Source organism: Ranitomeya imitator, chromosome 9 (assembly GCF_032444005.1).
Source record: "Ranitomeya imitator isolate aRanImi1 chromosome 9, aRanImi1.pri, whole genome shotgun sequence".
In the NCBI taxonomy this organism is placed as follows: Eukaryota; Metazoa; Chordata; class Amphibia; order Anura; family Dendrobatidae; genus Ranitomeya; species Ranitomeya imitator.
Window position 1 is genome coordinate 38632753 of NC_091290.1, and position 26109 is coordinate 38658861.

The 26109-nt window shown below is 44.4% G+C and overlaps 1 protein-coding gene across 9 annotated transcripts in view; it reads right to left on the minus strand.

Moving 5' to 3' along the window:
- Window positions 1-26109, minus strand: part of MARK2 (microtubule affinity regulating kinase 2) — a 154930-nt gene that overhangs the window by 2042 nt on the left and 126779 nt on the right. For 3 of the 9 annotated variants that reach the window (XM_069738827.1, XM_069738826.1, XM_069738830.1), the window contains exons 11-18: window positions 22179-22291; window positions 19278-19410; window positions 18996-19174; window positions 17995-18092; window positions 16656-16802; window positions 12250-12504; window positions 11682-11708; window positions 1659-1703 (exon numbers count right to left, since the gene is read on the minus strand). In XM_069738827.1, the coding sequence (XP_069594928.1) occupies window positions 1659-1703; window positions 11682-11708; window positions 12250-12504; window positions 16656-16802; window positions 17995-18092; window positions 18996-19174; window positions 19278-19410; window positions 22179-22291 (997 nt within the window). The remainder of the gene's footprint in view (window positions 1-1658; window positions 1704-11681; window positions 11709-12249; window positions 12505-16655; window positions 16803-17994; window positions 18093-18995; window positions 19175-19277; window positions 19411-22178; window positions 22292-26109) is intronic. The other 6 variants (XM_069738832.1, XM_069738831.1, XM_069738829.1 and 3 more) reach the window with 3 other exon arrangements.

Here is a 26109-nt window from a genome sequence, read left to right on the forward strand (position 1 = left end):
TCCTTTAGGTTTTATGTGTTTTTAGAACAGGCAGCACATTGGCTCAGTGGTTAGCAGTATTGCCCTGCAGCGCTGGGGTCCTGGATTTAAAACCCACCAAGGACAACATCTGCAAGGAGTTTGTATGTTCTCCCCGTCATTGTGTGGGTTTCAGCTTCCTTCCACACTCCAGACATACTGATAGGGAATCTAGATTGTAAGCCCAATAATGGGGACAACGATGATCAGGTCTGTAAGGCGATGTGGCATAGGATGCCGCTATACAAGTAAAAGAAAGAAAAAAATAAATAACACATGGAAAACCACGAGGTCTGCATGACGCTTTTCTCCCATTTGATGTAACAGCTGCGGATCAGTTTTGGACATTAATTTCTAAAACAGAACTCCCAAATGCAGGTGTGAACTTGGCCTAAAAGCCCTTTCATACAACAGTTTCTGGAGGCCATAGCAATTATGTGATATCAGGTTTCTTTTGCTGGTCGTCTTGCAGGGAAAGTTACATGTTATGGGCTGCTAACAAGAAGCAATGATTTGCGGTATGAATGTTCATTCCAGATCATTGCGCTGAGTAAACTAGCCTGCAATCTTTTGCTGATCCCTATACAGCCCTGACATATCATTGGTCGGCAGCGTGTTCCTCGGATAAATAGGGCACGTGCTTCTATCATTAATGGAAACTATGGAACGAACGATTGTTCCAAATCCCCTCCTAGTAATGCGGCATCTAAAAGTCCAGTAGCCACCGCCGATAGACATGCATTAATTATCAGTCGTTCTTTTCTGCCCGCGCAAGGTGTGAAACATTCAATGTTCACGTACTGACCACAGTTCTCTGAACTCCAACTTAACAGCCTCATAGGAAATATATGTGGCTGTTGGAGCATAACCTTTGCCTTTATTTCATAAATCAATAGTACATATGAAAATAAGGAATTTTGTAATATGCTTCTTTCTCCTCCTGGATTAATCTTTCATTCTCGGTACAGACTTTCCCATTGCTCAGATAGGAGATGACAGTTAGTGCTTTTAAAATTCTATGGAGGGAGGAGGAGCTAGTGGCCGATACACACTGCCCAAAGACATGAATGAGCGAGTGCCATCCGATTATTGGAGGCAATGTGCGCTGTTTCACGTAATGACATTGGTCTGAGTGCGATCTGATGCTGTGACGGATCGCACTCTGACCGAAACTACGCTTGTTTGCATGAGCCCTAATAGAGACTAAAATAAATAATTTTTTTTTTAAAACAGCATATAAACAAATATTTGATTAAATGTGTGAAAGATTGAAAGGCGCAGCCTGTCATGTTTTCTGCCACTGCTCCGTCCAATGTCTAGCGGAGTGAGCTAAACGGCTGAGCGCTCTGGAGCAGTAGAAAAAAGAAGAGTGAAAATCTTCAGTACATCAGGATCAACGTAATTTAGGATCAGATTCCAGAGGGAAAGAAGAAGAAGAGCGAGCCCACAGGGAGAATAAGTGGATGAAGAAGTGAACAAGAAAATGAAATGGTTGATAAAGAAGAGATTTAATGGTTCACTACAAGATTAGGGGAAGGAGGAGTCTGGAATAGAAGAGATCTATAACCAAAAGTGATATGGAATAGGAAATGATTAGGGATTGGAATAATAATGCCGAGACAAGATCATGGATCTCTCACCTGGTGGTCTCCACTCGATCTTTCCCTTCTGGTTCATTTGGGTTCCTCAAAAGAGAGAGGTAAAAAAGCTGTTCAATGTGTGCACTCTGAACTCTCCCGAGCACGGAGAGACTAAAGCTTAGGTTTTCTCGTAGCCACAATTTAACAATCTTTTTTTTGTTTTTTATACAAGTGATTAAACATTCATATCAGCCAATTAAGTCATAAATAATTGCTTCAAAAGAAAAAAAAAAATCCTCCATGAAGACAACAATTAGGCCAGCTTCACACAATTGTGACTCGCGGTCTGTGTAGAACAGCGATCTCCTGATCCCAAATCAACAGTCTCATATACGCCTACGAGGCTGATGAGTTTGGGTCAGGGGACCCGTGGCCGGTCTGGAAGTCACGGTCTGTACTTGGACGTGTGACGCACAAAATTATTGTTTGAAACTTGATGGTTTAGTTAGTGTTCATTGCACATGATTTTGTGGATACCATAAATGGATCATTTTTAACATTCAACTTGAAAACCCACCATGGCTTGCATGCCCGCACTGTTTTCTGCCATCTCCCATGTGCCCTTAAAGGGGTGTTCTCAACTTTAAAAGCTATCCCCTATTCTCAGGATAAATTATAAGTTTCCGATCACGGGGGGTCCGACTGCGGTGGCCCCCACTTATCCCCACAAATGAGAGGCTGAATGGAGCAGAGGTCGATCATACACAGCGCCGCTCCATTCATTCTTAATGGGAGCTCTGCTGATCTTCAGCGCGCCTATGGATTCAGGACCATTATTTTGGGGCAATTAGTTAACAGTATTTTATTTTTCTCTGAAGGAGTGGGCAAATTTATGGATGACACAGCCAACTCAACATTTTCAATGGAAACTGTTAAGGACTTATCACAGAGGAAGGGGGCAGTCTTTGAAAATTAAAGAGGACAGTCCAAAAAAGCAAAGTACAAAACACATTTACCGTATGTCCTCACTTGCATTTCTGCCTTGTACCTCCCACAGCAAAAATGTATCCTTGAAATCTGCAAGGCTAAATACCACTGTGGATATTGCTAATAATATTAATACAATCTTTTTAGGCAGCATTTACACTTTGTGCTGTGCTATGCGGTGCGGTCAAAACCTACCTGCATGTGCAAACTACCGCAAACTTGTGCTCATTCCTGACCGCGGGTGCTCATAACCATTGGCCACAATCTATTCTTCCAATCAGAGGCAACTGTAAAGGCTGCAGCCGATCTGTGGTCACTGATCGTCTGCAGCCGTCCAGCAGGGGACACACCCTCAAAATGGAGGAGTGGTACCCGTAAGTATACATTTATGCAGCAACCTGGGGCCATCAGTAATCGTGCTGTCCCTTTATTTAAAAAAAAAAAAAAAAAATACTGATAAGATGCAGAACTACTTAATAAATCACACAAAAAATTTAGAAATTCGGAAAAAAAAAATGTAAATATCTTCAAAGAAGTCTAATAGTAAGAGTGCATTTTGCTTATAAAACTGTTTTAACTGGAAAATGTGAAATACTTTTAGAAATGTATTTTCCTAATATAAATATTCCAGTTCTTATGCTGGAGAACGCACAATAGGCTGACAAGGTTGTGTGGCCAAAGCTCACTCTACGCCGATGCTACACTGAAGCGTAATGAGGCTGGAGGGGTTCGCACCGCACATGCAGGGTGCAGAAACTAGCAAGTGGCAACCAGTTTGCAACTTCGTTATCAAAGTCATGCCACCCTGTGGGCTGCAATGTTGGCCAATTAACCTGCATAGGGAGATCTTTAGCTGCACGACCCTCGTGGCCAAAGTCGTCCTGGCCTAAAGATCCACTAAATATAGAAAATTCAATATCTGAGCAATTTCTCCATCATCTACTTTGCTCTAATTTGATGTCATGTTACAAATAAAACCGAGAAATTTATAATGAAACATTTACTGTTCTATGTCTGGTTGTAAGACAACTACCGTATATACTCGAGTATAAGCCAACCAGAATATAAGCCGAGGCACCTAATCTTACCACAAAAAAATGGGAAAACGTATTGACTTGAGTATTAGCCTGGTATGCATTGTCCCCTCATCCCCATCTTGGTATGCACGGCCCCCTCATCCCCATTCTGGTATGTATGGCTTCCTGGTATGCATGGCTCCCTCATCTCATCCTGGTATGCACGGCTCCCTCATCTCATCCTGGTATGCATTGTCCCCTCATCTCATCCTGGTATGCACGGCCCCCTATCCCTGTATGCACGGCCCCCTCATCCCCATTCTGGTATGCACGGGCCCCTCATCCCCATTCTGGTATGTATGGCTCCTCATCTCATCCTGGTATGCATGGCTTCCTCATCTCATCCTGGTATGCACGGCCCCCTATCCCTGTATGCACGGCCCCCTCATCCCCATTCTGGTAATGCATGGTCCCCTCATCTTATCCTGGTATGCATGGCCCCCTCATCTCATCCTGGTATGCATGGCTCCTCATCCCCATCTTGGTACGCACAGCCCCCTCATCCCCATCCAGGTACGCACGGCCTCCTCATCCCCATCCTGGTACGCACGGCCTCCTCTTCCCCCATTCTGGTATGCATGGCCCCAATCAGAAAAACATAAAAAAAAATAAACCATTCTACTTACCTTCCCTAGGCTCCCTTGCAGCATCCTGTTTTAATGCCAGTAGATGATTTAAGCTTGTAAGCAGCTCATGGCAGTGACATCATGTGCTGCTTACAAGCCGAGGACAGCTGCCGGAATACTCACTGCTCTTCACGCCAGGACTATGGGCGTGGAGGGCAGTGAGTGAGTATCCATTGATCTTTAATAGTGGGCACAGTAACCTCATCCGCTGGCTTGCTGCAGTGCCCACTACTAAAGAGAATGAATATTCACTGCTCTCCACGCTCATTCCCTTAAGTAGCGGGCACAAGTGATCGCCCAGCAGCTGCAGGAAGCCGGCTGCGGCTAACAGTGTGTTCGCTATTAAAGAGAAATAAAAATTCACTGCTCTCCACTCCCATAGTTGTGGGGAGAAGTGAATATTCATTTCTATTTAGCAGCGGGCATAGGTCTTAGCCACAGCAGCCGGCTCCTGCCTCCTGTGACCTGCTGCTCCCTCTTCATCTTATAGTCCAAAAAATATGGAAAGTAGGACCCTCACCTGAGTATAAGCCGAGGGGGGCTTTTTCTGCATAAATAATGTCCCGAAAAACTCAGTTTATACACAAGGGTATACAGTAATTGCAGCAGAAGCCTCCTCTCTCTCCACTGTCTGCACAGGACATGTAGGCAATGCTGCAGATAAACCATGATGGCACAATTAGACTTATCTCTATTTCAGTGTTCCTTTAACCGGCTGCTGTGGTCGCGTCTTTGCACTGTTACACCAACAGGAATCACTGGGAAACCACACAATCACTAATGTGAGAATGGCAGCTAACAATTTACATGTATGATAATTTTTTTGTATATATATTTTTTTATATATTTTTATTTTGTTAAAAAAATTTCAGCTCCCCTTTAATCAGAACCAAAGCAGGGGAACCCACCTTGTCCTCACCGGAGAGTACTAGGCTGTTTCCACATGTTATATGGAGTTGCAGGGCTGTTCTATGCGGTGCCTCCATGCTACAGCCATGCTGCGGAGGGGAGATAATGGTCCCCTGTGCTAAATGTCAGACCTATCCTGTGCACAGGTGATATATTTAATTAGTGGGGGAAGAGTATTTCAAAGTGGTTGTCCAACAATTAAATACTAATAAATATTGCAGGGGTGGTGAGGGCCACCATATCAAGTCTGTAATAGTAATATCTAGAGATAGAAGTTTTTTTTTTCTAAAATAATTGCAAATACCCCACCTACCAACCAGAAAATTAAAGGGAACCAGACAGCTGATTCATGTTGCTCGATCTACTATTCCAGCCCCGTCATTTTAGCCAGGTATGTCTGACTCTGAAACACTGTTGTTTCACAGAAAACACATTTAAAAGCTGTTCAAGTGACTAGTCCAAGAGGCCGATCCCCGGCGGCTTCACCCCACCCACTTTGAATGGCAGATATCTCCATACGTGTGTGTTAATCAAGGTCACCAGAGCGATATGTCACACAGTCGGCTTTTAAATGTATGTTTTCCCTAAAATGCCATTACATTGCAGAGTATAACCTTCCTTGCTGAAATGGCACAGCCAGTGTCTGATTCATGGTGCCCATAGTTCGGGCAGCAAGAAGCAGCGGTCATATTCATTTCAACAGAGTAAATTCACAGATATTCACTGTACAACCTCTTTAAAGGCACCTATACAAAGTACAAATTATAGAAGTCACCTATTCTAGATCAAAAAGGCTGCAAAAAAATGACTGCAATGAAAAATCGCAAACAAAAAAAAAAGAAATACACCAATTACATTTCTAAATATCTAATAATTTCACAGTCTCAGGACTGTATAACGAAAAAAAAACAATAAGGCTGTGTGCACACGTTGCTGATTTTTCGCGTTTTTTTTAGCGTTTCCCCCCCGATAAAAACACTATAAAACCGCAAAAAAAAGCATACATTATGCATCCCATCATTTTTAATGAATTCCGCAATTTTTGTGCACATGATGCGTTTTTTTTCCGCGAAAAAAACGCATCGCGGTAAAAAAAACGCAGCATGTTCATTAATTTTGCAGATTTTTCGCGGATTTCCCACTATATAATGCATCGGGAAATGTCCGGAAAAATCCGCAAAAAAAACGCACCAAAAACGCGCAAAAAACGCATGCAGATTTCTTGCAGAAAATCTCAGGATTTTCTCAGGAAATTTCTGCAATAAAACCTGAACGTGTGCACATTGCCTTAGATGCAGCATGAGACCGTAATATTCCACAAAATGTGAACATATTACAGAAAGGATTAAGCCCAACATCAAACATGTGTTGCTCACGACAACCAAAATTAAGATTCATAAAGCCCCCCTATGTATGCAGAAGGTGAGGAGGAAGCTGGTGGGTGGTAGAAGACTAATTATTATGCATCAGCTACAAGGAGTAAAGACTGGGGGAAATCTGCAGCGATGCGTCCCTCTACTCATGCTCAGATTAGGAGAGATATAAATGGGACAGCGATCGTGGGGAGCTACCAGATACAACAAGGTAAAGTAGGTCCTTGGTGGGCTAAACAATTGGGCGTTAGAGAGGAGCACGTGTCCAAGGACCCCCATTCTTCCTTAGCAATGAGGCGTAGTTTGAACGCGGAGGTGGCCACGCCTGTGACTTTCTGATATGGACAGAAACAAGGAGTGTAGCACAGTCCTCTCCTGCTCATGTCCTACAGGGTCACATCATGCATATTATCAGCAGGAGATTATCATAGAGAGGACTAATAAACTTGCAGTGATGTATTCCTCAATATTCACGAGGTCTGGCTGTTGCTTAGACTAGACTGCAGAGTTTGTGCAAATCGATTTGCAAGACACAGTCCAGCAATCTTTGGCCGTTGTACGAGAGCCTCGAGAATCGCCTTCTGCGTCCAGACATCCACGGCTCTTCTTTAGATTAGCAATCCTGGTCCTATATCATCATTACATTGTGATGTCAGGCCAGCTAAGCCAAAGACGAGCCGCAGATGTCAGGAGGCAGCTCCCACGGCTCCCGTCCAGTGGTCGGAGAGAAAGGAGGCGGTGATGAGCGAACGTGTTCTGATAAGGTGTTACCCGAGCATGCTCAGGTGCTAGCCGAGTGTCTTCGGTGTGTTCGAAATATATGTTTGAGTCCCTGCGCATGCATGTCTCACAGCTGTTCGACATCCGCAACAAATGCATGGAGTGTCTAACCGAAATTCCCTGCATGTGTTGCGGCTGTCCAACAGCTGTGAGACATGCAGGCGCAGGGACTCAAACATATTATTCGAGCATGCCGAAGACCTAAGGCTTTGTTTATGTTCACTCCTCCATTCTGTCTGTTTGTTCGGTTTTAAGAACACAAATTCATATCCAAAATGGATCCATTATGTAACACTAGTGATGAGCCAACGTGCTCAGATAAGGCGTTATCAGATCAGCAGAGTGTCTTCGGTGTGCTCCAAAAATATTTTTGAGTCACCGCGGCTGCCTGTCTCGTGGCTGTTAAGACAGCTCCAACCCATGTAGGGGCCCATTTGTTAGGCCATCACTGCGTGTGTTGCGGCTGTTTAACAGCCATAAAACATACAGCCGCAGGGACTCGAAACATTATTTGTGCACTCCGATAACACCCAAACATGCTTGAATAACACCTTAACAAAACACGTTCACTCATCACCGTTTGGCTGCTGGAATGAGTCCTGTGAATCGATTAGCACAACTCCACTGTCTAGTCTAAGGGATAGCCAGAGCTCAAATATTGAGGAATACATTGCTACAGTACTTTACTAATGCTCTGAGTGATAATATTCTTCTAATAAAACTGTTTTATTTAACTTCATCAAACAGCCCAATACAGGCAGACCCGGGGCACAAACGACCGCCAGGCAGCTGCTTGTTTGCTCATGGGCACTCGTTTAATATTCCTGCTTACACAAGCAGACCAGGCTTCAGAGGCGCTCTGCAATAGATCGTTCACTGTGCATAGGCTGCCATCATACTGGGCAGTAAGAGTCCTGTTTACCCAGGATGAAGCACTGCCAAAAACAAAGGTCTTTTGAGCAGCAGATTATTTTACATGACGAACCAGCGTTTTTCTTGTTAGTCAGGCGATTGGCAGCTTGTTCCTAGGAACCGTCATTTCGCAACTTGCAGTATAAATGGACTAAGTGATTTGCCCCTACGTTACGATGCAGATAACAATACCCTGACGACTAGAGTCTCTAACATGTGCACACCCCTATATAACTGTCCATGTAGTTTACTGCATAAAACTAGGGAAACAGCATTGATGAATTGGGGCCATAAATTTGTACGGGTGATTTTGATCTGTGTTTTGAATCATAAACAGAAATGTTTCTCATCTTATTTTTTTTGTAGACATCTGGTCCACAAAAACATGGATATGTGAACAGCCCCGCAGACTACTACAGGTTGTAGAACAGGGACGGAACACATGTGAAAAACGGAAAAAAAGTAGGCCATATTTTTTTCTTTATACTTCCAGATCTTTCTCTATTTTTTGCAGTGTCCTTGTCATTAATAGTAAAACGGAGCAAAACCTGCAGCCCATTCAGGCTGCACAGAATGTCCAACCCTCCAAGATGGCACGTCCATAAGGGTCATCGCAAAAAAAAAAAAAAAAGTGTGAAGCAGATTTCGTGATGAAATCAATCCACCAGCTGGACTGCTATCTGCACCTCTGTGCAAGAAGAAACACGATGAGCACTGCCAGAGACATAGAAAACCTCCAATGGGCTACTGGTGTGGCTATGTCCGGTCTCCTTGAATGTGGCAAGAGGACCCAACAACCTGTAGAGAGACCTACGCTCATAGCCCAGTATTATACAGCTCGATTGGCATTCCCAACTGAACACCAGAACTGACAGGTCCACCATTGCCAGCCTCATACTCTTCCCAGTTTAGAGAAGGTTCACACATGAAAGTCTGGAGATTCCATGGTGAATATAATGCTGTGTGCAACAACATCAACCATGACTGGTTTGGAAGCCAATCAGGCATGGTCTTGGGGGAGACCATATTCTTGGAAGGTCATATAAACCTCAATATGACAGCCAACAGTACTGTGACTGCTGCTAGGGACCGGGAGGTAATCCTCGGATGTTGTCAGGCTTTACACTGGTGCTGTGGTGATTGGGTTTCTCCTGGTGAAAGACAATGCTCGGCCTCATGTGGCCAGGGTGTGAAGGCAGTAAACTGGAGGCCTACGAAATGTCACTAACTGGCCTCATGTTCCCTAGACCTGAATCCAATTGAACAACTCTGGAAGCTTATGTATCATCAGTGCATCCAACAACGTCAAGAAGAGTCATGGACTGTCCAGCAGCCACCAATGGCCTGATCCCAAGCCCCAGGACACCATCTGCCGTCTTATCAGGAGCATGCCAAGTCAGGAGAGCATGCAGGCACATGGGGTGCAAACATACTACTGAGGCACATTATTCCACAAAATTCACGTAATTGGATCTTCCAGTGTTTTCAATGTCTAGTTTTGAATTTCAGAACGATGTGCTACCCAGCCCTCATCTACCCTCTACATTCGTATCTAAGCTGCAGACTTTGTACTTGGCTTTGGCTATGTCGGGAGCTCTATCTGAATCCTGGTAGAGGATAAAAGCAAAGTGAACCTGGCCTTAACCCGTTGCATTCTCCCACGACTACCATCCCCAGCAGTGAAGGGGTATGAATTTAAGCATCTTTGCCATAAGCAGGTAAGATAGAGACAGACAGGGCAGTAGTTACAAGCAAGACGTTTTTGAGAAATTCATGCAGACAAAAAAAGTTTGATCTCCCACACACATCTGAAAGCACAAAAACCTTCACATTTACACTCAGAAAAACTAACATTATCAGTCAAGACTTAAATGAAGGATGCCATGAAATGAAATATTAGTTTTTTTCCATCTCCTTCAGGTATATATGACTATTAATATGTATTAATGCATTACCTGTGGGTGAAGAATATTCAGTAGTAGGCAATCATATGGATTTCGCCACATTAATGATCAATCTGGCCATACCCTTACCACTTAGTCTGGCCATATTAATTCAGGATCGATGCCGGCAAATGTCATGGCATTAAGTCCTTTTTATATACAGGTAATTTTTTTTTCTCATGCACCAGCCAAAAGAAACAGACTTACTAGTAAATTAATAAACTTACTAGTAAATTAATAAATCTTTCTAGTCCGTTACATTACTCTAACAGTACAATTTAGGTACATAAGTCTTTAAATACAAGAGAGTTAAACTTATATCACAAAACCAAAGTGTTTTTCGATTTTTTTTTTCTGGATAGACAGATATGATAGAGCGCCTGAACATAAAATTATCAGCCTTTCCAAATAACAGACTTGAAATATCATTGTCATGCGTCACTACGGCTTTACATGGGAAGTTTCTTGCGTGGAAGCACAGCAGTATCTTTAAAGCTGTCAGCTTGCCTCCTATACCTTATATTACATAAATAATTGACCTTCACATTATTTATTTTTTCTTTTAACATAAATATCTCTTGTCCTCCATTACACAAAAAATGCAATGATTAATTCCCACCAGACTGATGACACTATTTTAGAGCCAGCACAGGTCGGTACAGTCCCTCTCAGTCTCTCTCCGATGCAGTAAGCCGGCCGTGAATGAGCAGATGAGTCCTATATTCACCCGCAACTGTCCGGATGGTAGGTAATATGATGACTGGGGTGCAGGGCAGAAAGCACAAATACCTGGGAGAATGTGTATGGAAAAGTGTAGGGAGGCGTGGAAAGACCCACTATATGGCATATCAAAAGCTGCAAGGTGTCAAACACCAACTCAGAAGAAGAAAAAAAAAGAAAGAAAAAACTTTGGACACTGCAGAATTAACAAATTTGGAATATATATTGCAGAATACTCCAATTACAGAGCTGCTGTAGCAAATCTTCATACAGCAGTAAAATGTCTCGAATTTTAAGGTTTTTAAATCCATTTAAATGTGTCGTAATAAAATTAAAATATAAGCTCTGAAAAAAAAAATTATAAAGCGCAAAAAAACCGATTTCTAACTGCAGTGTGCAAAGTTTATTTTAGCAGCGTGTGTCTAAAACGTGGACAGCATGAAGAAGAGTAGATAGCAAGACGCAGAAACAAACCCGGAAAAGATTGGCTATACCCAGGACAGACACAAGAGACATGAGGCAACTCGGATCCGCAGGTCGGAGAACGGGATAAGCTGTCGAAAATATTCACAACCTTGTGATCCTGAAGCTGCCTCAGCTCTCCGTGCCGAGTGACAATCACGCTCACGTACACGCGCACGCTTGTCCTAGCACAGGACACGACACTGAAAGAGAGTGCTCAGGAGACGAGGACAACAGAGAAGAGCCAGCAGTGTAGACAGGGAGAACAAGAGAAAGTTGGGGAATCCATGCCTACCTTCTTGGAAATCTGAAAGACAGATTTCTAGATAGAGGGATGGGAGGAAAAACAGGAAAAAAAAAAAAAAAAACAACAGATAAGTGAGGGGGTAGGAAAATTATAAATTTATGTCTAAACATGATATCACTGAATACTAACCCCTTCACTGCTGGATTGTAGCAGAAGTAGCAATTTTATTTTTGCACAAAATTAAATCAACTTTATAGGGCTTTCTAACATTATGGCTGCATCGGTCGTAATGATGGAAGTACATTAATTGGTCTCCTTTACACACAGCCGTACCTGAATGGTGACGCTGGTGTTGGTGTACTTTATGTGTCTCCATGCAGGTAAGGACAGATAATTGCACAAATTACATAAGGCAGACCAAAGCAAAAAGTATAGATGTGACCCACAGTGCAGATAGTTAGTCTACAAACAATACTGATCAGGTCACTGGCATCTTGAATAATAAGATAAACAGGATACATAAATAGATTTCACTCAAGGACAGGAAAAATAAGCTATACATAATATATGGTACGGCAATCAGAGCAAAGCCTATAAGTTCCGTTCTGCGCCTCACCTGCGCACAAACTTGGATGTGAACTTGCTAAAGATGCTTCCAGTTGCACCCCGACGACCCTGGCTATTACCAGAAGGAGAAGCTGGCGTGACGCCCCCAAATTGTGAATTCTGCTGGTCCCGAGCTTGGCGAAGCTGTCCGGCATGAAAAGTGCTCCGACTGGATACTCCACGCGGGAAGTTCGTCTTCTCAGGGGCTGCACTACTGATGTTGTGAGCAGAGGGAGAAGCGACAGGGAGTCTCTGAGGGGCTGCACTGTTTGGTGTAGGGAAGGAAAGAAAAAAAAATTAGAACAAATTTCTCTAAAACATTATTAAATATATAATATAAAAATAAAACCAAGGAGAAGAAAAATAGAGACAAATCTCAATATGTAACTGGCCCTTAAACGTAAAGTAATTATTTATTACTGTTTGCAAGAAAAGTGACAACAAAACACTGATCACAGGGTGTCCGGCTGCTAAGACCCCCATTTACTGTGAACAACCACATAGAAATAAGAAACATTGCACAGTATCCATTGATTGATGGCACACTTTCTATGCACTGTCACCAATAGATAATGGTCAAAACTGTTCTATGAAGTCAGGGTTACTTTATAACAAAGTACCAAATAAAATATTTAAACTACCGTATTTTTTGGACTATAAGACACACTTTGTTCCTCCAAAAATTTGGAGAAAAAGGGTGGGGTTGCATCTTATAGACAGGATGTACCTGCTGTGGCTGTGGGGGAGAGGTAGCGGAGGATGAGCGGGTCACAGGAGTCGGCTCCTGAGGCTAACGCCTGTGCTCGCTATCAAAGAGAAAAATTCACTGCTCCCCATGCCCACAATCTCCCCCACCTCTATGCACTGAAGCTGATGCTGAGAGGTGGGAGGGACTATGGGCATGGGGAGCAGTGAATATTCATTTCTCCTAAATAGCAGGCAGTGTTAACCGCAGCCGCCGCTCCTACAGCGGCTGGGCGATCACGTGTGCCCAATATTAAAGAGAATGAATATTCACTGTTCTCCAAACCCAGTCCATAGGGGGCCATGCATTACCAGAATGGGGATGAGGGGGTCATGCATTACCAGAATGGGGATGAGGGGGCTATGCATAGCAGGATGGGGATGAAGGGGTCATGCATACCAGGATGGGGATGAGGGGGACCATGTATACCAGGATGAGGTTGAGGGGGACCATGTATACCAAGATGGGGATGAGGGGGTCATGCATTACCAGAATGGGGATGAGGGGGTCATGCATTACCAGAATGGGGATGAGGGGGCAATGCATACCAGGATGGGGATGAGGGGGTCATGCATTACCAGGATGGAGATGAGGGGGACCATGTATACCAGGATGGGGATGAGGGGGTCATGCATTACCAGGATGGGGATGAGGGGGACCATGTATACCAGGATGGGGTTGAGGGGGACCATGTATACCAGGATGGGGATGAGGGGGGCATGCATACCAGGATGGGGATGAGGGGGGCATGCATACCAGGATGGGGATGAGGGGCCATGTATACCAGGATGGGGATGAGGGAACCATGTATACCAGAATGGGGATGAGGGGGGGGCATGCATACCAGGATGGGGATGAGGAGCCATGCATACCAGGATGGGGATGAGGGAATCATGTATACTAGAAGGGGGATGAGGGGGGGCATGCATACCAGGATGGGGATGGGGGGGCATGCATACCAGGATGGGGATGGGGGGGGCATGCATACCAGGATGGGGATGAGGGGGGATGCATACCAGAATGGGGTTGAGGGAACCATGCATACCAGAATGGGGATGAAGGGGGACCCATGTATACCAGGATGGGGATGAGGGGGACCATGTACACCAGGATGGGGAAACCATGCATACCAGGATGGGGATGAGGAGCCATGCATAACAGAATGGGGATGAAGGGGCCATGCAAATTAGGATAGGGATGAGGGGGCCCATGTATACTAGGATGGGGATTAGGGGGACAATGCATACCAGGATGGGGATGAGGGGGGCATGCATACCAGGATGGGGATGATGGGCCATGTATACCAGGATGGGGATGAGGGAACCATGTATACCAGAATGGGGATGAGGGGGGGCATGCATACCAGGATGGGGATGAGGAGCCATGCATACCAGGATGGGGATGAGGGAATCATGTATACTAGAAGGGGGATGAGGGGGGGCATACATACCAGGATGGGGATGAGGGGGCATGCATACCAGAATGGGGTTGAGGGAACCATGTATACCAGAATTGGGATGAGGAGCCATGCATACCAGAATGGGGATGAAGGGGCCATGCATACCAGGATAGGGATGAGGGGGACCCATGTATACCAGGATGGGGATGAGGGGGACCATGTACACCAGGATGGGGAAACCATGCATACCAGGATGGGGATGAGGAGCCATGCATAACAGAATGGGGATGAAGGGGCCATGCATATTAGGATAGGGATGAGGGGGGCCCATGTATACTAGGATGGGGATTAGGGGGACAATGTATACCAGGATGGGGTTGAGGGGGACCATGTATACCAGAATGGGGATGAGGAGAAATGCATAACAGAATGGGGATGAAGGGGTCATGCATACCAGGATGGGGATGAGGGGAGCCATGTATACCAGGATGGGGATGAGGGGGGCCATGTATACCAGGATGGAGATGAGGGGGCCATGTATACCAGGATGGGGATTAGGGGGACAATGTATACCAGGATGGGGTTGAGGGGGACCATGTATACCAGGATGGGGATGAGGAGCCATGTATATCAGGATGGGGATGAGGGGGGCCATATATAATACCAGGATGGGGATGAGGGGAGCATGTATACCAGAATGGGGATTAGGGGGACAATGTATACCAGGATGGGGTTGAGGGGGACCATGTATACCAGGATGGGGATGAGGAGCCATGTATACCAAGATTGGGTTGAGGGGGACCATGTATACCAGGTTGGGGAATATTAGTACAGAATTGACCACATTTTTTGCTTCCATTTTTTTTTCTATTTTCCTCCTTTAAAACCTAGGTGTGTCTTATGGTCGGTGCGTCTTTAATTGTCTGAAAAATAGGATACTTAAAGAAAATAGCTGTTCAACATAAATGCACAAAAAAAGAGACAAAGTGACAATGAAAACATAACATGTGTTCTTCAACAGGCCAGAAAAGTTTATCCCCTTGAGGACGCAGGCATCTTTATTTTTGCTTTTTCCCTGCTGCTTCCCAAAAACTATCTACCTATAAAATTTCCACTACATTATACAGCTGGAACAGAGGGGTGATTGACTGCTCCTGCCAGCAGTTCAGCTGCTCAATGTCAACAGAGCAGCTCTTCCACTTCCTACTGCTCTGTCAACAGGTTGTGACTGCTGACATGATGCCTATTTACTGCCAGCTCCACACAGTTAGGGTACCGTCACACAGTGCAATTTTGATCGCTACGACGGCACGATTCGTGACGCTCCAGCGTCGTAACAATATCGCTCCAGCGTCGTAGACTGCTGTCACACTTTGCAATGTACGACGCTGGAGCGATAATTTCATGACGTATGTGCGATGTAGAAGCCGTTGGTTACTATGCGCACATCGTATACGATATATGTTACACCATGCGATCATGCCGCCACAGCGGGACACTAGACGACGAAAGAAAGTTTCAAACGATCTGCTACGACGTACGATTCTCAGCGGGGTCCCTGATCGCAGGAGCGTGTCAGACATTGCGATATCGCTCGAACGTCACAGATATATCGCTCGAACGTCACGAATCGTGCCGTCGTAGCGATCAAAATTTCACTGTGTGACGGTACCCTTAGTCAGCAGGTTTTTAATCAGCGTGATCTCAGCAGTCACACCTGTCAACAGAGCAGAGTGGAAGAGAAGCTGCAGTTCTGTCAACGCAACATCAGTGGAAGCTGTTGAATCGCTGGCAAGAGCAGTCTGTGAACGCTCTGTGCTGGTAGAGGTTGGCGCCAGGCCCAACAGGCAGGCAGTTAGCAATTTTCTGCCTTTTAAAATTTTTTTAAAATTTTTTTTTACCTATGGGCCTTAAAATGTAGTCCTGGATAAACCCTTTAAGTTTGTCAGTGGGGCGAGTTCCTGTTCCTACATAGTACTGACACTGTGCAATCAGTGTTGACATTGTCAGATTGTGAAGACAATGAGAACATCAGCAAATTCTATTAAAAAAAACAAACACTAATCACCTCTTATTTCATGCTGCCGAATGTCTACCTGGGGATATGGTCTTCCCAGGACAAGCATGTTACTGTTGCAGTCATTCAGTGGTCACATGCCATACTTATCGGCATTATGGCCCAGTACTAGATGTTTTTTTTTTAAACACGCCGTATAGCCCCCTACAGAGCAACACGTTTCCCACTAGACCCAATGCCCAGTCTTACACTTGCCTTGATCTATGTGAATCAGTGCCCTCCAAAGAAGGTGTAGCTTTTGAGGGGTGCACAGAGGTGGACATGGATTTCTGATGAGTACGAATCCGAGCTGATGTGGCTGGGGCAGAGGCGGTGGAGGCACGGGAACCAGGTGTGGAGAAGCTGGATGGAGCAGGGTGTAAATGAACATACAAAACAGGATATGGATGTACAAACTAACACAACGGTGCAAGCAAGGAAGGGAAGGCATGAGATTGAAGGTACACATTATGACTTTATGCTCTATTTTGCCAATGGTAAATGATCACAATACACACGAGACCGACAATCTGAAAACTTATGTTGGAAGACACATATGGATGTATCAGTTATCGGCATCTAGGAACTTCTAGAGCAAGGATGCTTAATCTGGTTTTCTCTATAACATCAGTGTTCCCAATGCCAAGTTGCAGAAGCATATTACTATACTATAATAAAAACTAAACGTTAACCGTGAATAATTCATTTTTTTATTTAAAAAAAAAAAAAAAAGCGCCCTATCGAAATTAGCAAGTGTTTTCTTAACTTGTTTAAGACCAGAGAATCCGCAAGCTTCCATCAAATTCACGAAACCCTCTTTCATGTAATTTATCAACTAAGAGAAACAGGTGAAACAGTTACGAAAAAATCTATATTCAGAAGCAAAATATCTGAAGTGTCCTACCAATTCAATTCTTAATGTCAGACTGGGTTACAGAAATTATTCGGAGGTAGGTCATGTTCACACGATCAGTATTTGGTCAGTGTTTTACATCAGTATTTGTAGCCAAAACCATGAGTGGGTGAAAAATACAGAAGTGGTGACGGGTTTCTATAAGGCTGTGTTCACACGTCGCGTTTTTTTCCGCGGTTTTTCCCGATAAAAACGCTATAAAACCGCAAAAAAAACCGCATACAATAAGCATCCCATCATTTAGAATGAATTCTGCATGTTTTGTGCAGATAATGCGTTTTTTTACGCAAAAAAAACGCATACCGCACAAAATCCGGACATGCTCTATCTTTTTGCGTTTTTTTTTTGCGGATTTCCCACTCCAAAATGCATTGGGAAGTGTCCGGAAAAAAACGCGGCACAAACGCGTCAAAATCGCGGCACAAACGCATGCGGTTTTCTTGCGGATTTCATGCAGAAAATGTCCGGAATTCTCAGGAATTTTCTGCAAGAAATCCTGAACGTGTGCACATAGCCTTATACTTTTTCTCTGATTGTTCCACACTCCTGGTTTTGGTTTACAAATAGTAACGTAAAATACTGATAGTGTGAACTTGGCCGTACTCAGACGATAGTTTACAATACATACGAAATACCTCTTACCTATCCTTGCCATTCTGAACTGATCCAGGACCCAGGTTGGCTCTCTCTAGCATTGGAGAATTGCGGCTGCGATTGGTACCAGTGGATAGTACACTGTTCTATATAGGTAGAAGTTATACAAAAGTCAACTTTCTTTTTTGTAATTAGATGGTAATTACATACAAGATATGCAATTAAACAGTATAATATATACAAGATGGCAAAAAGACTTGTTGAAGAGAAGGACCATGGAATTACAAAGATTTATACACACTACAAGAACAAAGTAATTTAGTAATCAACTAAACGTCAACTCAGTGAGTGTGGTTTCTTAGGGCCTGGTAAAAGTGGGTTATATAACCAGCTCAGCTACTAAAATATGTTGATACAGGCATCACATCCTGGTACCTTAAAGGAGTTGTCTAGGCTTGGAGTTCAAGTTTGGAGTCGTTCTGTGACTGCATACTTGTGAAACCTCACAGCGTAGTGTGCCTGCTGTCAGGATTCTCCAGTGCAGGAAGCAGGCAGGCGGGTGCCAGCAAGTATGTGATAAGCATATATGCGGTCACATGCCGACAAGACGTGCACGGCCTCGCTCAATACAAGGGCTGTGGAGTCGGAGTTGTAGAATGCAAGCCCATTTTGGTGGAGTTGGAGTCATGGAAATGTCAGAGGTTTGGCTTACCGACCCCACAGCCCTGCTCAATACAAGATAATTGAGTGAGACCGGACAAGTCTAGTTGGAAAGATGCAAACCGCCAGAGAATCCTGACAGCATGTACTCTGAGGATTCACAAGTCTGCAGTGCAATATAGTGACTGCAGACTCGATCTCCAAGGCTGGGAAACCCCTTTAAAGCATTATGTCCATAAAAGGGTCAGGCATAATGTCAGTGATGCAAAAAAATGTAAATATGAAACAAAACAAATCCTGAACGTGTGCACACAGCCTAACTGCTGTACGTGCCTGGAAGGTAACGATATTATTGGACCACCTTCATCAAAGCACACAGCACTTCTTACCGTAGATGGCGTCGGGGTCGTTCTTTTCCTCTCCAATCCAGATAAAGGACTAGGAGGTACTCGAACTGTGCTGCCAGATTTGCGCCCACTTTCTCGCTCCTCGTCGGGCCGCTTGTTTTCTGCATTGTTGCTCTGTGTCTTTTTGGAGTAGGAGTTTGATGTAGGGATGGTTGGACCAACTTAAAAAGAAAAGAAAATAAAGATGAGAAATAAACATGATCTAGAAACACCAGATTGCATGACATGGTGAAGGAGCTCTCTTCTTCATAACTCAGCACTCACCCTGGTCGCTGAGCCGTCTTTGCTTGGTATTAGCAGACACACTGCGGTGAACCTTGTGAGCTGGTGACGGAGCTGTACTGTTTGTGATGTCTGGAGGCGGTCTAGGCTTTAGCGTCATATTGTCATTGTCCAGCTGAGCAGAAATTGTACATAAGGGTAACGTTGATAATAAAGTTCTATTAAATAGGCACAACTGGATAAACTATTGCAAAGCACAACATTCTCCCACACCTGTATTTACAAGTTTATCCCTTAGCCATAGTTGTTAAATCAAACATTAAAATACGGTTGTAAGTTATAGGCTGTGTTCACATCATGTCTTCTGGTTAAAGACGCTGGCCACTACTTTATTAATTTCAGATTGGTTTGGGGTGTGCGATACCCTTCACCCCGCCGATCAGCTGTTACAGGCTCAGAATGGAAGTGTTTCGAAAACAGCAGCTCCATCAAAACTATAGTGGCAGCGGCCGGGTTCTGCATATCCAACAGCTATAAAAAAAAAAAAAAAGAAAAAGTGGTCCCCAAATGAAAAAACTTTTTGAAAATGAATTCAGCTAGTACTCACCCTCCCTAGGTCCACTAAAAGCTCGCTGCTGCCTCTGATTGGCATTTTGGTTGGAGCAGTGATGTCACATCAACAGCACACATCACTGCTGCAGTCAATCACTGAGCTCAGTGGTCTGCTAATGCAGATGGACGAGCCACTCAGCTCAGTGATTGGCTGCAGCAGGGAGGTCAGCAGCAGTGAGGTCTGCTGTCTACGTGACATTACCGTTTCAGCCAAAACAGAAGACAGAAACACAGCAGTGAAGTCCTGGAGGTGGAATCAGAGGGGTTAACTACTATTTGATTTTGATCTTTTCAATGAGTTGTATCATTTATGGATGACTTTAATTAAAAAAAAAAAGTGGAAATCACCTTAAAACCTAAGGAAAAGATCATTTTAAAGGGAACCTGTCACCCCCAAAAAGGAAGATGAGCTAAGCCCACCGGCATCAGGGGCTTATCTACAGCATTCTGTAATGCCGTAGATAAGCCCCCGATGTATCCTGAAAGATGAGAAAAAGAGGTTAGATTATACTCACCCAGTGGCAGTCCCTCTGCAGTCCGGTCCAATGGGCGTCGCGGTCCGGGGCCTCCCATCTTCTTACGATGACGTCCTCTTCTCTTGTCTTCACGCTGCGGCTCCAGCTCAGCCGTACTTTGTCTGCCCTGTTGAGGGCAGAGCAAAGTACTGCAGTGCGCAGGCACTGGATCTCTCTTACCTTTCCCTGCACACTGCAGTACTTTGCTCTGACCTCAACAAGACAGACAAAGTACGCCTGTGCCGGAGCCGCAGTGTGAAGACAAGAAGAGGACGTCATCCTATGAAGATAGGAGGCCCCGGACCGCGAAGCCCATTGGATCGGACCGCCCAGGTGAGTATAATCTAACCTCTTTTCTCATCTTTCAGGATACATCGGGGGCTTATTCACAGCATTACAGAATGCTGTAGATAACCCCTGATGCCGGTGGGCTTAGCTCATCTTCCATTTTGGGGGTGACAGGTTCCCTTTAAGGAAGAAGTGTGATACTAGTACAGGGTGTTGAAAGTCAGAACTTGGGATAACTCAGTGTAGGAGATTTTTAAAGGGGTTGTCCACTTAAGAGATTTTTTTTTTAAATTAAAATGTTTGTTTCTGGAGCAATTTTTTTCTCATTGGGTTTCATTAATAATTTTGCACTGTTTGGCTTTTATACGCTTCCTGCACAGCAATATAGACCGTACAACGAGGAGGCTATAGAAGTAAAACAGCAACATTTTAAGTGAAACCTAATTGCAAAAAAGATTTTGGCCTTAATTGGCTGCAATTACCATAAATAAAAAAAAACAAACAAAAAAAAACACTAATTCCCACTGCTAAGGGCCTTGCAAATGGTGACCCCATATGTTATCGGTCTGCACTCTGGATATTAAATATTCAGGATGATGCAAATCTATAATGTGGCGGTGTGTCCAATGCCTAAAGCTGTAGGCTCAGTTATGATTAAAAAATAGGGATTTTTGTGTACTCACCGTAAAATCCTTTTCTCCGAGCCATTCATTGGGGGACACAGACCGTGGGCTGTGTCCCCCAATGAGGCGAAGGAGAAAAATACCATATAAATTAACTTCATTAGTGTGTCAAAATAAAAATATATAGTCAGGTTTTTCGTGGGGGAACATTACTGAAGAATATCAGTATGTACTGAGTAATATGATTTCTCAGTCACATAGGCCATGTTCCATAACATAGCATAAACTTTTTTTCACAATTATGTTTTTTTTTTTTTTTGCTGAAAATCTGTTGCGTTTATCAGTTTAAGCCAAGTGGAAGTGATTTATTGAAAACCCATGCCGACGGTTTACAGACTACGTTAAACTATGCTTTTTTCCGCTGCGTTTTTCTCCACTTGCTTCCATAGGGAGCCCGAAAAAACATGTAAAAAAGGCCAGTTTTTCTGCACCAAAAACAATAAAAAAAAAAGCTGCTTCAAATCTATACCAAAAAAACCCATCAAAAGAAGGGGAAAACACAAAATTACGCAGGCAGAAAATGCAATAATCAGAGAAGATTGTTAGTGCGTATTTTGGTGTTGACACCTGAAGCAAAAAAGAAAAAAAAAGCACCAGGAAAAAAAAAAAACAGTATTTTTTTTTTTTTTGCATTTGGGAACATGGCCTTAAAGATCAGGGTAGACTTGATACTCTTACTTGGTCACAATCTATAAAGCTCATTCTTCCAGCATTTGTTAGAGTGGGCTCAGAAAAAAAAATGAGAGAAAAAAAACATAATAGAATGAAAAGTTATTATAACTAAGATGGAAGTGTATGTGTACAAACTATACACGTACAACGAACGCCAAGGTTGTATACTATACCTCAGAAGACTTGTAACCAAGAAGAAGATATGTTGCCATAACCTCATTATACTTCTGGTTAATCAGAGAGTCCTGGATCTCCTCCCGTGTGTAACCCATAGTTACCATCAATTCTATTACAGAGAGAAAAAAATGCATTTACACCTGGTCCTTCAGATGGAGGGGGCTTTACCAGTTGCTATAGCAGATAGTATTACAGTAATGCACTTTTATGATCTTTGCAGAGAAGCATAATCTGTTTACGGAGCTCAGACTGCAGAAATACAACCACCGAACTTTAGCATAATAAAAGCAGCGACCAAAGCAGAGACCAGACCCAATATTTAGGGTTATTATTTTACCTGTACCTCCAGTTAAAAAATACAATTATATGTTGCGTTACTCACAATATGAGTTTTACCCTTGAAGCGTTGATGATTAGGAAAATGATCCGTCTTTGCTTGGCTCCAGCATGACAGACATCCATGCAGTACACTCCAGAAGCACAGACCTGCACACCATCTCCTAGATCAATAGGAAAGTAGCAGCAAAAAATTCTTGCAGTGTCCAAATGCCAGGGAAGCGGCGTTTTCATGCTGGAGCTTAGTCACAGAAGCAAGCAGCATAAGTGTCTTTCATGAAAAAGCTAAAAGCTTCACAGGCGCATGCAACATAAGTGTCTGTGCTGCTGGAACTTTACAGGTTAGCTACAGGAGGGAGCAGCGAAGGTGTCTGTGCCGCAGGAGCATTTCCGTCAGTTCCAGCAGGGTGCAACACAGGTGTCTGTGCTGCTGCAATTTACTCAGTTACAAGTGAGTACAAAATAGGTGTCTGTGCTGCTGGGGCTTTACAGTCAATTACAGGTGGATATAGAAAAGGTGTCTGTTCTACTGGAGCTTTACAGTCAGCTAGAGGTGGGTACAGCATAGGTGTCTCTGCTACTGGAGCTTTACAGTCAGTTACAGGTTGGTACACAATAGGTGTCTGTGCTACTGGAGCTTTACAGTCAGTTACAGGTGGGTACAGAATAGGTGTCTGTGCTACTGGATCTTTACAGTCAGCTACAGATGCGTAAAGAATAGGTGTCTGTGCTACTGGAGCTTGACAGTCAGTAACAGGTGGGTACAGCATAGGTGTCTGTGCTACTGGAGCTTTACAGTCAGCTAGAGGTGGGTACAGCATAGGTGTCTGTGCTACTGGAGCTTGACAGTCAGCTACAGATGCGTAAAGAATAGGTGTCTGTGCTACTGGAGCTTTACAGTCAGTTACAGGTGGGTACAGAATAGGTGTCTGTGCTACTGGATCTTTACAGTCAGCTACAGATGCGCAAAGAATAGGTGTCTGTGCTACTGGAGCTTTACAGTCAGTTACAGGTGGGTACAGAATAGGTGTCTGTGCTACTGGATCTTTACAGTCAGCTACAGATGCGTAAAGAATAGGTGTCTGTGCTACTGGAGCTTGACAGTCAGTAACAGGTGGGTACAGCATAGGTGTCTGTGCTACTGGAGCTTTACAGTCAGCTAGAGGTGGGTACAGCATAGGTGTCTCTGCTACTGGAGCTTTACAGTCAGTTACAGGTGGGTACAGAATAGGTGTCTGTGCTACTGGATCTTTACAGTCAGTTACAGGTGGGTACAGAATAGGTGTCTGTGCTACTGGAGCTTTACAAAGTTACAGGTGGGTACAGAATAGGTGTCTGTGCTACTGGAGCTTTACAGTCAGTTACAGGTTGGTACAGCATAGGTGTCTGTGCTACTGGAGCTTTACAGTCAGTTACAGGTGGGTACAGAATAGGTGTCTGTGCTACTGGATCTTTACAGTCAGTTACAGGTGGGTACAGAATAGGTGTCTGTGCTACTGGAGCTTTACCGTCAGCTACAGGTGGGTACAGAATAGGTGTCTGTGCTGCTGGAGATTTAAAGTCAGTTACCAGAGCATGCAACAAAAGTGTCTGTGCTGCTGGAGCTTTACAGTCAGTCACAGGTGGGTACAGAATAGGTGTCTGTGCTACTGGAGCTTTACAGTCAGCTAGAGGTGGGTACAGAATAGGTATCTGTGCTACTGGAGCTTTACAGTCAGCTAAAGGTGGGTACAGAATAGGTGTCTGTGCTGCTGGAGATTCACAGTCAGCTAGAGATGGGTACAGAATAGGTATCTGTGCTACTGGAGCTTTACAGTCAGTTAGAGGTGGGTACAGAATAGGTACCTGTGCTACTGGAGCTTTACAGTCAGCTGCAGGTGGGTACAGAATAGGTGTCTGTGCTATTGGAGCTTCACATGCTGCTGCAGGTGGATGCAAAATAGATGTCTCTGCTAGGGTTGAGCGAAACGGGTCGGCCACTTTCAGAAGTCGCCGACTTTTGGCAAAGTCGGGTTTCATGAAACCCAACCCGACCCCTGTGTGGGGTCGGCCATGAAGTCGGCGATCTTCTGAATGTGGCATCGGAATTCCGATCCCGATTTCCGATATGTTTGCAATATCGGAAATCGGTATCGGAATCCATATTTAATGTAAAATAAAGAATTAAAATAAAAAATATCGCTATACTTACCCTCTGACGCGCCCTGGTACTAACCGGGAACCTTCCTTCCTTCGAATCAGCGCGTGCAGGACCTTGCGGTGACGTCACGGCTTGTGATTGGTCGCGCGGCCGTCCATGTGACCGCTCGCGCGACCAATCACAAGCCGCGACGTCACGCAAGGTCCTTCAAGCGCTGATTCTTAGGAAGGAAGGCTGCCGGAAAGAAGCAGGGCGCGTCCGAGGGTGAGTATATACCTAATAGGAATATACTCACCCTCGGACGCGCCCTGCTTCTTTCCGGCAGCCTTCCTTCCTAAGAATCAGCGCTTGCAGGACCTTGCGTGACGTCGCGGTGACGACGCGGTTTGTGATTGGTCGCGCGAGCGGTCACATGGGCGGCCGCGCGACCAATCACAAGCCGCGTCGTCACCGCAAGGTCCTGGAAGCACTGATTCGAAGGAAGGAAGGTTCCCGGTTAGTACCAGGGCGCGTCAGAGGGTAAGTATAGCGATATTTTTTATTTTAATTCTTTATTTTACACTTATATATATATGGATCCCAGGGCCTGAAGGAGAGTTTCCGCTCCTTCAGACCCTGGGAACCATTGGAAACCCAATGCACTGCATTGGGTTTCGAGTTTCGGCCGAACTCGACTTTTTTATAGGATCGGCCGATTTCACTCGACCCGACTTTTGAAAAAGTCGGGTTTTGTGAAACCCGACCCGATCCTATAAAAGTAAAGGTCGCTCAACCCTAGTCTCTGCTGCTGGAGCTTTACAGTCAGCTACAGGTGGGTACAGAATAGGTGTCTGTGCTACTGGAGCTTTACAGTCAGCTACAGGTGGGTACAGAATAGGTGTCTGTGCTACTGGAGCTTTACAGTCAGCTACAGGTGGGTACAGAATAGGTGTCTGTGCTACTGGAGCTTTACAGTCAGCTACAGGTGGGTACAGAATAGGTGTCTGTGCTACTGGAGCTTTACAGTCAGCTAGAGGTGGGTACAGAATAGGTATCTGTGCTACTGGAGCTTTACAGTCAGCTAGAGGTAGGTACAGAATAGGTATCTGTGCTACTGGAGCTTTACAGTCTGCTGCAGGTGGGTACAGAATAGGTGTCTGTTCTACTGGAGCTTTACAGTCAGCTACAGGTGGGTACAGAATAGGTGTCTGTGCTACTGGAGCTTTACAGTCAGCTGCAGGTGGGTACAGAATAGGTGTCTGTGCTACTGGAGCTTTACAGTCAGCTGTAGGTAGGTACAGAATAGGTGTCTGTGCTACTGGAGCTTTACAGTCAGTTACAGGTGGGTACAGAATAGGTATATGTGCTACTGGAGCTTTACAGTCAGCTAGAGGTGGGTACAGAATAGGTGTCTGTGCTACTGGAGCTTTACAGTCAGCTGTAGGTAGGTACAGAATAGGTGTCTGTGCTAC